Consider the following 15302-nt stretch of genomic DNA (forward strand, 5'->3'; position numbering starts at 1 on the left):
GCTGCTGTTCTACTTCAAATCGCAGAACCTTTGGTGAGCGGGAAATATATGGACATGCAGATATGCATCCCTGATGCCGATAGACGCCAGAAGTTTTCCTCCTTGTAGGATAGAAACTACTGACCTGATCAACTCCATAGAAAGGAGCGGATCCACAGGAACTGATTTAGATTTCCTGTGTGGATCTGTACATGTACAGGAAACGCATGAAAAAGGCAGTGAAGGTTGGTTGGTTGGATAGCGGATGCGGTTAAAGTTGCTAATCTTCCTTCTAGGCCCGGCAGGGCGGAGGAAAAACGCATTTTCAATCATGTATACAGGGGCTGAATGTTTTCTCCTCTTAGAGTCTGACGGTGGAGGCCATCACCACTGCCTAGAGGCAGCTGCCCCTGGCGCAGGGGAAGGAGGACGTTTATACCTTCTTTTGGACAAAAGAGTACCTTTCCTGCTAGAAATCATTTGGATGTATTTGACCAAATCTTCCCCAATGAAAAGGGAAACTAGTCAGAAGCCTTTTTGCAAGATGCTTCGGCTGACCAACTTTTCAACCACAGGGTCCTACGTATGTGTTTTAGCACAAGCGCAAGGCAGGACGCTTGGTGGATAGAGTCTTTTATGGCGTCTATGGCAAAACATAGTGCCTTTGGTAGGAGGACTTTAACAAAAAATTCCAACTTATCATCTGTTGGATCCTTAAGCATTTGTGCATCTTTATTGATGCTGGAAATCGCAGCGTCTACTGCTGGTACTTTCCATCCTTTGTGAATTTTTTGTCTATGATAGAGAACTGAGAAACTCTTTGGAGGGAGAAAATGCTTATCTGGATGATCCCATTCAGCATAAATAAGCCCTTCTAGTAATGCATGAAATAGGCTGTAAAGGTTTTTTTTTTTTTTTTTTTTAAACCCAATGAAGGGACATGCTTTCAGCTGACTCTGAGGAGTAGCATAAAAAGTGGAATGAACCATTTCTGTAAGAGTTTGTACCATCAATCTGTCAGATTGCGAGTTTGCATAAGGTTCATCAATGGTTGTTTCCTCCACAGAGGAAAATTCAGCTTGTTTTTCCCCGTGATCACCTGAGGGTATACCTAAATCCTGTGCCCACTGTTCCCTTTGGAAAAAGGGGTTTGAGGTGGGGGAGGGGGATCTAGCACGCTTCCTATCCTCTTGGATGGAGGATGCGATTAAAGCCGCTAAATCTTCCTTCTAAGCCCTGCAGGGCAGAGGAAAATGCATCTTCAATCACGTATACCGGGGCTGAAGTGTGAGAAGCAGTTGCACCACCAATTGCTTCCAATGACTCACCCTGGCTTGCCATGTCAGGTATCTCCGGGGAGGATGACAGTGTGGAGGCATGACTGGAGTTCCCAGCGCCTGGGGGTGGAATCCTTGGTACCTTTGTGGTAGTTCTGGAAGTCATAGTGGCAAGCACAAAAGCAGAGGCACTTTAAAAAAAAAAAATTATGGTATTTGCTGAACAATAGTTTTAGCAAAAAACAATGTCACCATAAGGATCAGCCTTTGATGCTGAGTAACCATATTTCCTGTACTGGAAATGCCTGCTTACACACCTTTACATGCCCAGCGCTCCTGTGTCCCTTAGTGTGACAGACTTCTGTCTTCAGCATATGAACTGAGAGCATCTGTGTTAAGCCTCAGGTGAGAACCTGATTAGGAGTCTTCAGTGTCTTCCGCCCTAGTGTATGCGCCGTGTGCTCCATGTGGACATCCCACACACGGCGCCGCCTATCTGTGAGCCACTCCACTCTGCAATACCCGCCCCCCCTCCTTGTTTAAAAAAAAAAAAAACACTAGTCCACACGTGCGGACGGCATTCGGGTCTGCAGATGCACTATATACAAAAAAATGCAAATGGTTGCTTTTGTATGTTCATAAACTACTGCTGTACCCCCTTTAGATCCCTCAGAAGAGGAACACCATCTGTTCAATTAAAAACCCCCCTCTGGCTGCTGGGACCACACCTGCTGCTATAGCCAGACACAGAGCTGCTGAAAAAGGCATCGTACAAGGTAAGTGTAATATACTCCCTCTAGAGGAGACATACAGAGTTCTATATATATATATATATATATATATATATATATATATATATATATATATATATATATATATATATATATATATATATTACAATAAATATTATTATATATTGCATTCACAAATTAATGAGAAAAAGCATAGGTGGACTTTTTACAGTTCCTAGGCTTCTCTCCCCTTACCTTATCCTCGCTGCAGGATGCTGCTAATAGCAGATCCAAGCTTCACCCATCACGGCGGGCAGCGTAGTTAAACCTTCAAAGACCGGGTCCCTTTTAATAGGGGTTCCACTCCTTTTGACCTGTATAGCACCCCTCAGGACAACTTTAAGTAATGTGGCAAGACCAAAAAAAAAAAAAAAGAGTCCTGGTTCCTAGAGTCCAGCCCTCAAAGAGAAACATTACAGACAAAACTTTGTTCTTATGCGAGGCCTGGGTACCATCCTGTGGCCACAGTGGCGTGGATGGATCTGGTTGTGGAGGTTTTTTAAATACCAGCATGGGTCACCATGGAACTCCTCAAAGGACATCTTCACTCGTGACCAACACCTTAGACACTGGCGAAACTGATGTGCTCCTGGAAAGAGGAGGGGTTATATAGGGAGTGAACTTCCTTGATTGGATATACCAGTGTCAACACCTGAAGGTGGCCCATAACCCATTAATTACTTAAGGCTCTGTGTCCCATGATGTACAATAAATAAATGTAATTTGGGTACAGTGTTACATGACTGCGCAATTCTCATTTAAAGTCTGACAGCGCTGAAAGCTGAAAATTGGTCTGAGAAGGAGGGGGGTGAAAATGCCCAATAATGAAGTGGTTAAAGAACATGTTGACCCAACATTTGTATGGAAAAGTATCCTGCTCTTTGTATTGCTTCCTTTGTATTAAACTGGTGTTCCTGCCAGTTCCTTTGCTTTCCTATTAAACACTGACCTTGGTAGGCATGAGAGTACAGCATGGTCAGTTTTCAAGCTGTGCTGGGAACTCAGCCTGCTCTCCTCCAATGATCAGACTGGTGCTGACATGCCCCTCCCCTGCACAGCTATTCACTGGGAAGTTCAATGTGCTGATGTTTCTCCTACCCTAGCTCCCAATGCAGCCAAGAACAGAAGGGTATGTAAAAAAGGTGTAATATATATATATATATATATATATATATATATATATATATATATATATATATATATATATATATATATATATATATATACACACACACACATATATATATATATATATATATATATATATATATATATATATATATATACATACATATACACACACACACACATATATATATATACACACACATATATATATATATATATATATATATATATACACACACATATATATATATATATATATATATATATATATATATATACATACATATAGCCTTTTATATTTTAACTGAATGGATTGTGTTACAAGGTGAGGATTCACACATGCTTTAAATAATAAGTTCACCTTTTAATAAAAAATAATAGTTACATTTTTTTTTCATGTAAAAATAAAAAGTGCATTTATCATTTTTTTTTTTTTTTTTTTTTTTTTTTTTTTTTTTTTTTTTTTTTTTTTTTTTTTAGGAGCCTGGTTAGCACTGCACCCGCAGTAATCAGATCGCTGGTGCCATGCAGGTCTCCTGCAGACTGTCAGTGTAAGCTGTCTGCGAGTCCCTCTGCTGCGTTCATTGACAGACAGCGGGACACGGCCCTTCTCCCCTGGCTTCCTCAATGGCCGATGACACCCCATAGATTTTGCAATTTTCTTTACTTCAACCAGGGTTTGGAGGAAAGAAAACCGCTAGATACAGTCCGTGTTGATGGGGGAATCCCTCCCGCTGTGCCATTGTATTGTGACAATTTGTAATTTGGTAAGGCAGTAGAACATTCTGCACCCAGGCACCTCAATGAGAACATCTTAGCAGCTGTGCCAACAAACATTGTTACATCCCTGAGCTGCTTTTTGCGCTGATTCCAACTTTGGAAGAGCGCAATAAAAAAAGTGACCATTCTTAAATGCAGGTACACTATGGAGAACACTTGGAGTGTGTGTTTTGGAGAAAATATGCTCAACATGCACTCAGAGGACTGTGGAATACGTGTATTTGCAATACATCCCACATCCTCTACAAAAAAGGGGGAACTCCTGGCTTCATATCAAATAAATTCCATCTAAATGGGAAAACAATTTTTTCTGTGTGTACATATAAAAACAAAATGATTTCATATTAGAACAAATTGCATGTTTACTTCTCCATGCCAATTATAATGCAGAGTTCACACATCATTCTTGAGGGCTTGCATAAAACCAGAAAGCCCACACAAATGACATAAAAACCACAGAAAGCCGCTATAAAATCACTGCTAGCCATGAGAATATTTGACTCCTCTCAGTGGTAATACCTGACGAGAAAAACCCTTTTCTGTGTTTGCTTCTCCAACTGTGATTTTCCTGAGGAATCTGTCATTTGTGTCAAGCACTGTAGAGAGAGAGAGAGAGAGAGAGAGAGAGAGAGAGAGAGAGAGAGAGTACAAAAAGTTTAACCCATTAACAAGACAGATGTTGCGAAACAAGATGAAAACACGTAATGCTATATAACAAAAAAAAAAAAAAAAAAAAATCGTACAGAAAACTGGAGAAATCCTTAAAAAAAAGGTATAACAAAGGCCAAGGTGATATAGCCTACTATTTTGTGTGTGTATGAAGAAAAAAACAACAAAGTCATTAATAGAATAACCATGCATTGGACTCGCACCACATGGCTGAGCTGTACCCACTGAGTATGAGAGAGTGGGTGACAGACTTTTCTTTTTTTAATTTGCATATTAATGACAAGTAAGCATTTGACACTATTGGTTTTAATGAGAATACATACGATGTACCTCATAGTTACTGATTATAGTTATCATTTTTCTGTTGTATTACTGTATATTGTGGTTATATTATAAATAAAAAGTAAATATTGTGGTTTTAATTGAAGACTGCGCTGTACTAATATAGGTCATTACAGGCTATGTAAAAAAATATATTTTGTGACCACCAGCTATTGATTGGCTGATATAAAGCCCAATTTCGTTAAGTGAATCGTGGGTCCAGAGGAAGTGGCTCCATGTCATGAAACTCACAGATCCCATGGATTTAAAGGGCTACATTGCTACAGTGTTTCATTACTATACTGTATTATAAAATGGTGATCAGATAACTGGTTTTCAAGTTTTATGCCTTTTGTATGCATTTTTAGCTTCATTACTAAATACAGTGCCATATATTTTATATACATGACCTATATGTTGTAAGTTTTGATGTAAGTGTAAGTGCAAAGAACGGAGAGTTTTTGGTTCTAAAGTAATTGGGAATGCAGGCACTCAACTTGACACTGATCAAGGAGCTTCATTGATTAAAAATATAGAAATGTAAATACAATCATATTTCACTAAACAGCATAAAAGGCAATGCAGCACATACTGTATATATGTAAATGAAAAAATATCAAGTCATTAAAACTGAAACACATCGTAGCAAAACACCAGAGCAACATTTAATGGCCCAATATTCAAAGTGCCACTTCTAAGCATAGACAAAGCTATTCAGGGCATAACCCCCCTTTTGAAAGCCTGACATTAGAGAAACCTGGATATTGTCACTGTTGACCTTTCCTGAAAATGCTAGGTACTTGGATGTCATTTTGACCCTCTTGCTTCAGTACTGTGAATGAATGCTAACAAGTATGGATGGCCCGCCAGGAAGTCGGCACGGTGCTGCGCTAATCACAGGCAGTGAGACATTTCCCGATCTCTGCAGCCGCATATTGGGTAAACGTCTCACTGCCTGATTAGCGCAGCGCTGTGCCGACTTCCTGGTGGGCTCTGCACGTGGAGTGTGCGAACATGGAGGTTTATTAGATTACAAGTACTCAAATGTAAAAATACTGGTCCCAGAAGCCGCATGTACAGCCGCCAATACAAGAGATAGGCTGTACGCAGACACACTCGTGTAAAAGTCAATTGTTTCAGCATCAGTGTTTACCCATATATGTGCATACAGTATATTTCCCAAAATGTGAAAGTGTCACATTTAGGGAAATTTGCCGTAGGTGCGTATATATACACCTGAAAAAAATGCTTACAGAATATTTCCCCAGCACACATGCATGGGTAAACCACAAGGCTATTCGCATTTACAGGAGTATGGCCATGTACAGACAGCCATTCATTTGTATTGGTGGAGTACAAGCATTTACTTGTATATGGCATGTGCAGCTCCCCGGTCAGGGTAAAGCACCAGAGTTTTTTTTGTAAGCTAATAAGAGAGTCCCCTTGCGCATGAGGCCTTAGATATAGCAGCAGACACCCACAACAGAGAGAGCAAGAAAGCAGCCAAGCATCAGTCAGCTGACATATATATACACCATATACCAACTGTAACATTATGTTCGCCCACCATAACCCTTCGAGATATGGACTCAACTAGACCTCGGAAGGTATGCTGTGGTATCCGGTACCAAGCCTTCAACAGCAGATCCTTTAAGTCCTGTAAGATGCAAGTTGGGGCCTCCATGGATCAGACTTGTTTTTCCAGCACATTCCACAGATGCTTAACTAAATTGAGATCTGGAGAATTTGAAGGCCAAGTCAAAACCTCAAACTTGTTATTTGCTCCTCAAACCATTCTTGAATTCCTCAAACCAGGCAACCTTCTTCCATTGCTCCGTGGTCCAGTTCTGATGCCCACTGTAGGCACGTTTGGCTGTGGACACTGATTACAAGGGCACCTTGGTCGGTCTACGGCTATGCAGCCACAACCTGTGATGTTCTGACACCTTTCTATCGGAGCCAGCATTATTATTTTTTTCAGTAGTTTGAACTACAGTAGCTCTTCTATTGGATCAGACTACTTGGGCCAGCCTTCATTCCACGTGCATCAAAGAGCCTTGGCTGCCCATGACTGTCATCGGTTTTAGTTCCTTGGACCAGTTTTGGTAGGTCCTGATCACTGCAGGCCAGGAACATTCCACAAAAGCTACAGTTTTGGAGTTGCTCTGACCAATTTGTAAAGCCACTACAGTATGCCCCTTGTCACAGTCACTCAAATCCTTATGCTTGCCCTTTTTTTTGCTTTCAACACATTAACTTCAGGGGCAAAATGCTCCCTCTTTGCACAATATATCTTACCCACTTTTAGAAGCCACTGCCATGAGATAATCCATGATATTTTTGTTACATCTTAGTGGTCAAAACTTTAGGACTGATAGATGTAAAAGCATGTCATTTTCTCCATCAGCTCATCCCCCACAGTTATTACCTTTGTTCCACTTGACCCTCCCTTCTAGATTGTAAGCTCTAACGAGCAAGGCCCTCTGATCCCTCCTGTATTGAGAATGTACTGTCTGCCCCCCATGTTGTAAAGCGCTGCGCAAACTGTTGGCGCTATATAAATCCTGAATAATAATAAATAATAATAATGTGAACCATTGAGACAAATAAGGTCTGCCTCAGGACAGATGTGTACATAGGAATAAAGGCTTTATCCCAACCAAAGCTTCAAAAAAGCCACCAGGTCCCTATTACCCAGAAAAGAACTAGTTTGTTTTCTCCACATCAGACACAAGCCTAGAAGCCCCCTGCCCATGTAAGTATGTAGAAATCAGTTTTTTGTACTCTTTAAAACCACTGGGGGACACAGGTCATCATTCTCCTTAGACTGACACATACAGGAGGATTGAACACTAACCAAAATAAAACAATCTGTAGTCCAGTCTAGGATATTCCCTCCCTCTACTACCAGCATGCTTTAGTTTTGTAGCAAGGAGTACAGAAAGCATGATAATAAACACAAGGGGTGGAGCCTGTGTCACTCAATGTTATCCAAGAAAGGGATTTTACTGCCAGTTTCCCCTTGAGGGATGCAGGAAGTTTTATTTTTATCAGGACATTCAAAAGCAGTCTGAGGGTTGTGCAGCACAGCAAACAAACAGGCAAACAGGACTGTATGCAGTTCAAAGAGCCATCTAAAAAAGGACCTTACATCTGAACCTGGCATCAGATTAGGTCTCAACATTCCTGGAAGAACTTAAGAGAACATGTGAAGAGAGGACCAGGTGGGAGCCTTGCAAATCTGGAAACAGTTGCTTGATGAAGTCCAAGAAGCACTCATCAATCTAGTAGAATGCACCTTGACAGGGGAGGGTGGAACCTGATCTTTAAGACCATAAGTATGATGGTCTGTCTGAACCAGCACAAAATTGTGTAATGAAGCAGGTAAACCCTTACCGGCAATATAGACCCCCCTCATGAAGTACAGATCGCAGTATAGATCCCCCCTCCCACAGTATAGACCTCCCCCCCTCCGTGCAGACCCCCCTCTCCCTCAGTACAGACCTTCCTCACCAAGTACAGACCACCGTCCCACAGTATAGACCCCCTTCACTAACTGCACATGTGTTCCTTGAACCTCTCTCCTGTGTAGATGGGAGAAACTTACAGCCCAAGCCACATCCAAAGACAGACTGGGGAGGGGTATGCATCCATTGCTTCTGCTAGAGGATTACTAAGTCTGGAGACAAACCTGTTCAGTTTGTTGTTGAACCATAAGGCCAAAAGGGTCAACATCCAGCATGTTCCACTTATGACACAGGCCCTGGAACACAGCTCCAGTGTAGGGACCACTCCCCCAGGTTCAGACGCTGCTAACCAAGGAAGTCTGCTGCCAACTGTCCATGCTTGGGATGTCCATGTCTGTTTAGACAAGGCTGGAATGTGCAGTTCCACTCAGGACAGGATCTGCTCTACCTCGCTTATTGCAGGGAGACTTGAGGTTCCTCCTTGATGGTCGATGTACGCCACTGCTGTGGCAATGTCCTACTGAATCTGGGTCAAATGATACTCCACTCCAGCAGTAAGAGTCCAATGCTGAAGAGATGGCCAAATCAACTGAAATTGAATTGACTTGACCCAAGACAGCAGAACCTTAAATTGTAGAGGTCAAAAGTGAAACAGGGGAAATGGCACTGCCTCAAAAAGGAAGCTACCATCAGACCCAGGACTCTCATTTAAAAGCAGAGAGTCAGATGACGAATATGAACTTGAGATAATAGAGCTTGAAGGTTTTCCCGAGTGAGAAACTGTTGACCTGAGCTGTGTATAGGACTAGACCCAGACACTCCAAACAATCAATTCCAGGAATGATTTCTGAAGCAGAATGATTGTAATATCTGGACAGCCACATTGTCCAACAGAGGATGCACAGACTGTTCCCTAGACAGGCATGGGATGTAACAAGAGTTTAGCAGACCTAGTACTTGAGCATGGTGGAGGTGCCGATAAGGCCGGAGGCAGGGCGAAGAACTGAATATGCAGGCGATCCACAGCAAAGCATAGAAAATGCTCATGTGCTAAAAACATAGGGACATGCAGGTGAGCATACGCGATGTTCACAGAGCCCAGAAAGCCTCCTTGCTAAAGGGTGGCAAAGACAAACCTTGCGGATGGATACCTGTTCTGCCACAGAAATGTAGGCAGTGACACTATGATCCAAGATGACCCGAGAGGGCACAATGGATATCTGTTAACCTGATGAAGATTGAAAATGATAAACTAAAAAGGGAGCATGGAGAAAAAAAATAAATAAAAATCCATCTCACACTCAAATATTTGATACACAAGCTTTCCACAAAAGGTTAACATCCCCACACTTTAGAAAGTAGGGGTGTACCTTGTGCGAAGAGCAGTGCTTGCCACAGAGAACAGTTCTGGAGAGGGCTTCCAACTACCTATTGGTTGGGTCTTTAAAGCTGAACTCCAGTCATATATTTAATATTGCAGTTACACACAGTGGCTTCACCCGATCCGGAAAAACATGGTGTCAGCCCCCCTCCACCAACTATAGTCCCCCCTCAGTACAGACCCCCCTTCCTCAGTACAGACCCCCCCTCATTAAGTATAGATCCCCCCTCCATTAAGTATAGATCCCCCTTCCTGGGAGGTACAGACCCCCCTCATGAAGTACAGATCGCAGTATAGATCCCCCTCCCACAGTATAGACCTCCCCCCCTCCCTCAGTACAGACCTTCCTCACCAAGTACAGACCACCGTCCCACAGTATAGACCCCCCTCACTAACTGCAGACCCCCCCCCAGCTTTTTTTACTTGCCCCCCTTCCTGGTCACTGTCCCCCTCTTCTGTTCATCTACATTACAATACAATGTACAGAGCTCAGAACAGTGTGTAATATGCACATGTGTTCCTTGGACCTCTCTCCTGTGTAGATGTAAACAGAGTGGAGGGGGAGGCCGGTTTGGTGCTCTCCACCCACGGGTGTCACCCCTCTCTGGCAGGTGTCACTCGGGTGCAGCCCGCACCCCCCTAGCGACGCCACTGGTTACACAGGCTCCTCTCCAGTAATAAAATAGCTTACTCTGATTTTGCTGCACAATGTGATGCTTTTCAGAGTGTGCATTAGATGCTGCAGCATGTCAGATATAGTATTCCTCATTTCCTAGCTGGAGGACATTCAACATTGTCTAGATTTTTGCACCCCAGCCTTACTGTCCCTGGCCTGCCCCTTTCATTCATTGGATTTCAGTTCTTTAAATCATGGAGGCTCAGTATCACATGTGAGCGTTACCCAAGACAGTCTAGGAACACCCACTACTTCAGACTAACATCCACCCAGCAAGGCATTTTGATATTTTCCATAATGCCTCCAAAGGGCCAGGCCACTGCTTGAATCAAGGTTGAGAGCTCTTGAGAAATAAAAAAATAAAAAAAAAAAATATGGAAGGGAGTCCTGAGTCAGACCCTTTTCACACTGGGGTCGCTCATGCGTTAGCAGTAAAGCGCTGCTCGTTTTAACGGCACTTTACCGCTGTTTAAGCAGTGCTTTTCGGCCGCTAGCAAAGCACTTTTAACCCCAAAGAACGCGTTGCAGCGCTTTGGAAGCGCTGCCCATTCAATGCAATGGGCAGGGGCGTTTTGGGAGCACTGTATGCAGCGCTCCCAGACCGCCCCAAAGATGCTGCTTCCAGGACTATTTCTAACGTCCCACAAGCGCAACGCCCGAAAACTGCCTCAGTGTGAAAGGGGTCTTAGCGTGCGATGAAGTTTTAAGGAAACTCATATTTACAGGATTCTGATGGCCTTTTGCCACTAGGTTTAAAACAAAATACGTAATGAAAAACTGAAAGGATTTTAAAATGACTTTAGCATGCTGATGAGAGTGAAACCAGGAAAGGCCATATATAAGGTGATTAAACTTTAGCGTTAAAGGCAGGATTCACCCTCCACTGGTATACTGGTGTCTTGTTTAGTTTTGCCTCCTGGCAGGCATTGTAGGAGTATTTCTTCTCATACCACCAGGCTGCAAAACAGCTTCTTCCCGCAGTCCAAACTTTTGAGTGCTAGAGGCTTTTTAGGGTATATTAAATGTGAGATCGATAGATAGATAGATATACTTTTTTTTTGAGATGTGTTTTTATAAAGATGATGTCCATGTGAGGTATGTGATGTCTTATGAATTATTCTGATTCAGATACAAGGCTAACATATTCCCTTTAACCGCTTGCTGACCAGGCCATAGACGAATGACAGCTACAACGCAGTCAGATAATTCTGGGAGGGCGTACTATGATGTAAAGGCCCAATGATGGAGTGATCACTTGTAAACAAACCGCAGCATGTCCGGGTCAGCTCCTCATGCCGATCGGGAAACCATGCAACAGCGCTGTGGGCTGAATCTGAAGTGCCCACAATGCTGATCTGTGCTCCATCCCTGGCTCATCCATCCATTCACATTCCTGCTCCATCCCCGGCTCATCCACCCATTCTCATTCCTGCTCCATCCCCGGCTCATCCATCCATTCTCATTCCTGCTCCATCCCCGGCTCATCCATCCATTCTCATTCCTGCTCCATCCCCGGCTCATCCATCCATTCTCATTCCTGCTCCATCCCCAGCTCATCCATCCATTCTCATTCATGCTCCATCCCCGGCTCATCCATCCATTGTCATCCATGCTACATCCCCAGCTCATCCATCCTCATTCATGCTCCATTCCTGGCTCATCCATCCATATTCATGCCACTTCAGTGCTCATCCGTGCCTCACAAAAGTGTAATAGTGTAAAAGTGTAGTCAAATTAGATTTGAAATGTATGTCCCTAGAACACCTGTGCTCTCTGCATGTTGGGCCTCTGTTTGTGGCCAGGCTGCGTAAAAAAAAAAAAAAAAAAAAAAGTCTCACAAATGTGGTATCGCCATACTCAGGAGTAGCAGTATATATTTTGGGGCATAATTTTTGCATGTGTTAGAAATCTTATAAATGGAGAACTTTTTTTTTTTTTTTTTTAAACACAAAGTTTTCCATTTATAAGATATTTCTAACACATGCAAAAATTATGCCCCAAAATATATTCTGCTACTCCCGAGTATGGCGATACCACATTTGTGAGACTTTTTTTACGCAGCCTGGCCACAGAGGCCCAACATGCAGAGAGCACAATCAGGTGTTCTAAGGACATAAATTGCACATTTAATTTCTTGATTACCTCTCACACTTGGAGGTCCTGGAGCACCAGGACAATGGAAATGCCCAAAAAATGACCCCATTGTGGAAAGTAAACACCCCAACCTATATTCTATGAGTCATGATGAGTCTGTTTTTGGAAATTTAAAAAAAAAAAAAAAAAAGTTTATTTTCTTTACACAAACACAAAGTTTATTTTCTTTTTTTCCAAAAACTTGTGGGAAAAAAAATGACATGTTCAATATGTCCAATAGACTCGCTATGACTCATAGAATATACGTTGGGGTGTTTACTTTCCACAATGGGGTCATTTTTTGGGCATTTCCATTGTCCTGGTGCTCCAGGACCTCCAAAAGTGTGAGAGGTAGTCAAGAAATTAAATGTGTAATTTATGTCCTAAAAACGCCTGATGGTGCTCTTTGCATGTTGGGCCTCTGTTTGTGGCCAGGCTGTGTAAAAAAAATGTTTCACACACGTGGTATCGCCATACTCAGGAGTAGCAGAATGTATTTTGGGGTGTAGTTGCAAGTACGCATATGCTGTATGTGAGAAATATCCTGTTAATATGACAATTTTGTGGAAAAAAAATCATTTTGCAGACATTTGGTATCGCCATACTTAGGAGTAGCAGAATGTATTTTGGGGCGTCATTTGTAGTATACACATACCATGTGAAAGATAACCTATTACAATGACAATTTTGTGGAAAAATAAAATTCCATTTTGCAAAGAATTGTGGGAAAAAAAATGACAACTTCAAAAACTCACCATGCCTCTTACTAAATACTTTGGAATGTCTACTTTCTAAAAAGGGGTCATTTGGGGGGGCGGGGGGGTATTTGTACTGTCCTTGCTTGTTAGGGACTCAAGAAATTAGACCATTAGTAGGCCATCAGTACATCAGGGGTGATCAATTTTCAATGATTGGCACCATAGCTTGTAGACTAACTTTCACAAAGACCAAAATATACACTTATTTGGGTTATTTTTTTTATCAAAGATAGGTAGCAGTATAAATTTTGGCCAAATTTATGAACAAAAATTACTCATTTGCAAAATTTTAGAACAGAAATGAATGCTTTTTTTTTTTAACAAAAATTAGTTTTTCTTAATTTATAGCGCAAAAAATAAAAAAACCCAGTGGTGAATAAATACCATAATAAAAGCTTCATTTGTGTGGGGAAAAAAAAAAAGGGCAAAACAATCATATGGATACAGTGTTTCATGAATGAGTAATTGTCATTCAAAATGTGAGCACTGAAAGCTGAAAATTGGTCTGTCAGGAAGGGGGTTTAAGTGCTCAGTGGGCAAGTGGTTAAAAGAGCAAAAGAAAAAAAAAAAAAAAAAAAAAAAAAAAAAAAAAAAAAAAAAAAAAAAAAGCTTGTTAGGGTGTTTACAATCACCATAGAGAAGGAGTTGGAAAAACAGAGGAAATTAAAAAGTTTCGTCAACCTTTGGTAAACCAAAAACTCAGGAAGCAAGAAGGTTGGACATGATGGACTTGTTTCTTTTTTTTCAACCTCACCTACTATGTAACATGTATGTACGTATGTATGTATGTATCGTCTCCTTGAAATTGGGTGTTAAATGTTCATCTCTCACAAATCATGTTAGTCAGTTCTGACTCCCTAAATACAAAATGTTTTTGCTGAGAGGACCCAATACTGTTCATGGTTCATCTCCTGGCAGCCCTCTGACCAAACCCAGAAGTTAACGTAATCAGGCTAAATAACAGTGCTGTTATGTTACAGTTTATTCCAAGGCAAGCCTCAAGCCTCGTACACATGGTACAATTGTTGGCCAACCGAGCATCTGATTTTTGTCAAAAGGGCATGTGCCAGGATCTTGTCTTGCATACTAACGTTACACAATTGTTGTACCACAAACACGAACGTAGTGACGTACTACGAGGAATTTCAGCTCTTGAGCACCACCCTTTGGCCCTTTGGGCCCCTTCTGCTAATTTCGTGATTGCCAAGCATTGATTCCGAGCATGCGTGTTTGTGCTTTCGACTTGTGTACTTACCATATAAAAAACGGAGTTACTTACCGGTAACATCCTTTTCCAGGAATCTTTCAGGAAACACCGCCTTTCAATTCAATATTTAAATCTCACCGTCCCCTCAGTTCTTCAAGAGTTCCTCCGGCAAGCTGGGGAGACACAAGAATACGTCATACAAAACTTTATCTTACCTGACACTCTCATGCGATGAGTTCTCATAGATAACCAACAATTTGGGTGGGTACCAGTGCTGTCCTGAAAGGATCCTGGAAAAGGATGTTACCGGTAAGTAACTCTGTTTTTCCCCATTCTTCTTTCAGGAGAGTACCATAGAGGGGATAAGCGAGCACCTTACCTTAGAGAGGGACTACTGCCTGCAGCACTTTACGCCCAAAGGCTTGGTCTTTGGCTGACAGCAGGTCCAATCTGTAGTGCTTCACAAACGTGGAAAAACTAGACCACGTTACAGCTCTACAGATCTGCTCTGGAGAAGCACCAGCCCACTCTGCTTGAGAAGTCGCCACTGCCCTGGTAGAATGTGCCTTAATACCGTCGGGGGGCTCCAGGCCCCCCCCCACCCCGCCCGTTTACATAAGCCTGACTAATGGCCAACCTTAACCATCTGGCTATTGAACGTTTAGAGGCTCTGGACCCTTTCCTAGCCCCTGAAAATAACACAAAAAAAAGAATTGGATTTTCTAAACGGTTTTG

General features: G+C 42.1%; 1 protein-coding gene across 1 annotated transcript in view; it reads right to left on the reverse strand.

The window, feature by feature from the left end:
* MTHFD1L (methylenetetrahydrofolate dehydrogenase (NADP+ dependent) 1 like) overlaps positions 1-15302 on the reverse strand; it is a 455506-nt gene that overhangs the window by 300445 nt on the left and 139759 nt on the right. The window contains exon 17 of the mRNA XM_073627780.1: positions 4475-4551. Within this exon, the coding sequence (XP_073483881.1) occupies positions 4475-4551 (77 nt within the window). The remainder of the gene's footprint in view (positions 1-4474; positions 4552-15302) is intronic.

Source organism: Aquarana catesbeiana, linkage group LG04 (genome assembly GCF_042186555.1).
Source record: "Aquarana catesbeiana isolate 2022-GZ linkage group LG04, ASM4218655v1, whole genome shotgun sequence".
In the NCBI taxonomy this organism is placed as follows: Eukaryota; Metazoa; Chordata; class Amphibia; order Anura; family Ranidae; genus Aquarana; species Aquarana catesbeiana.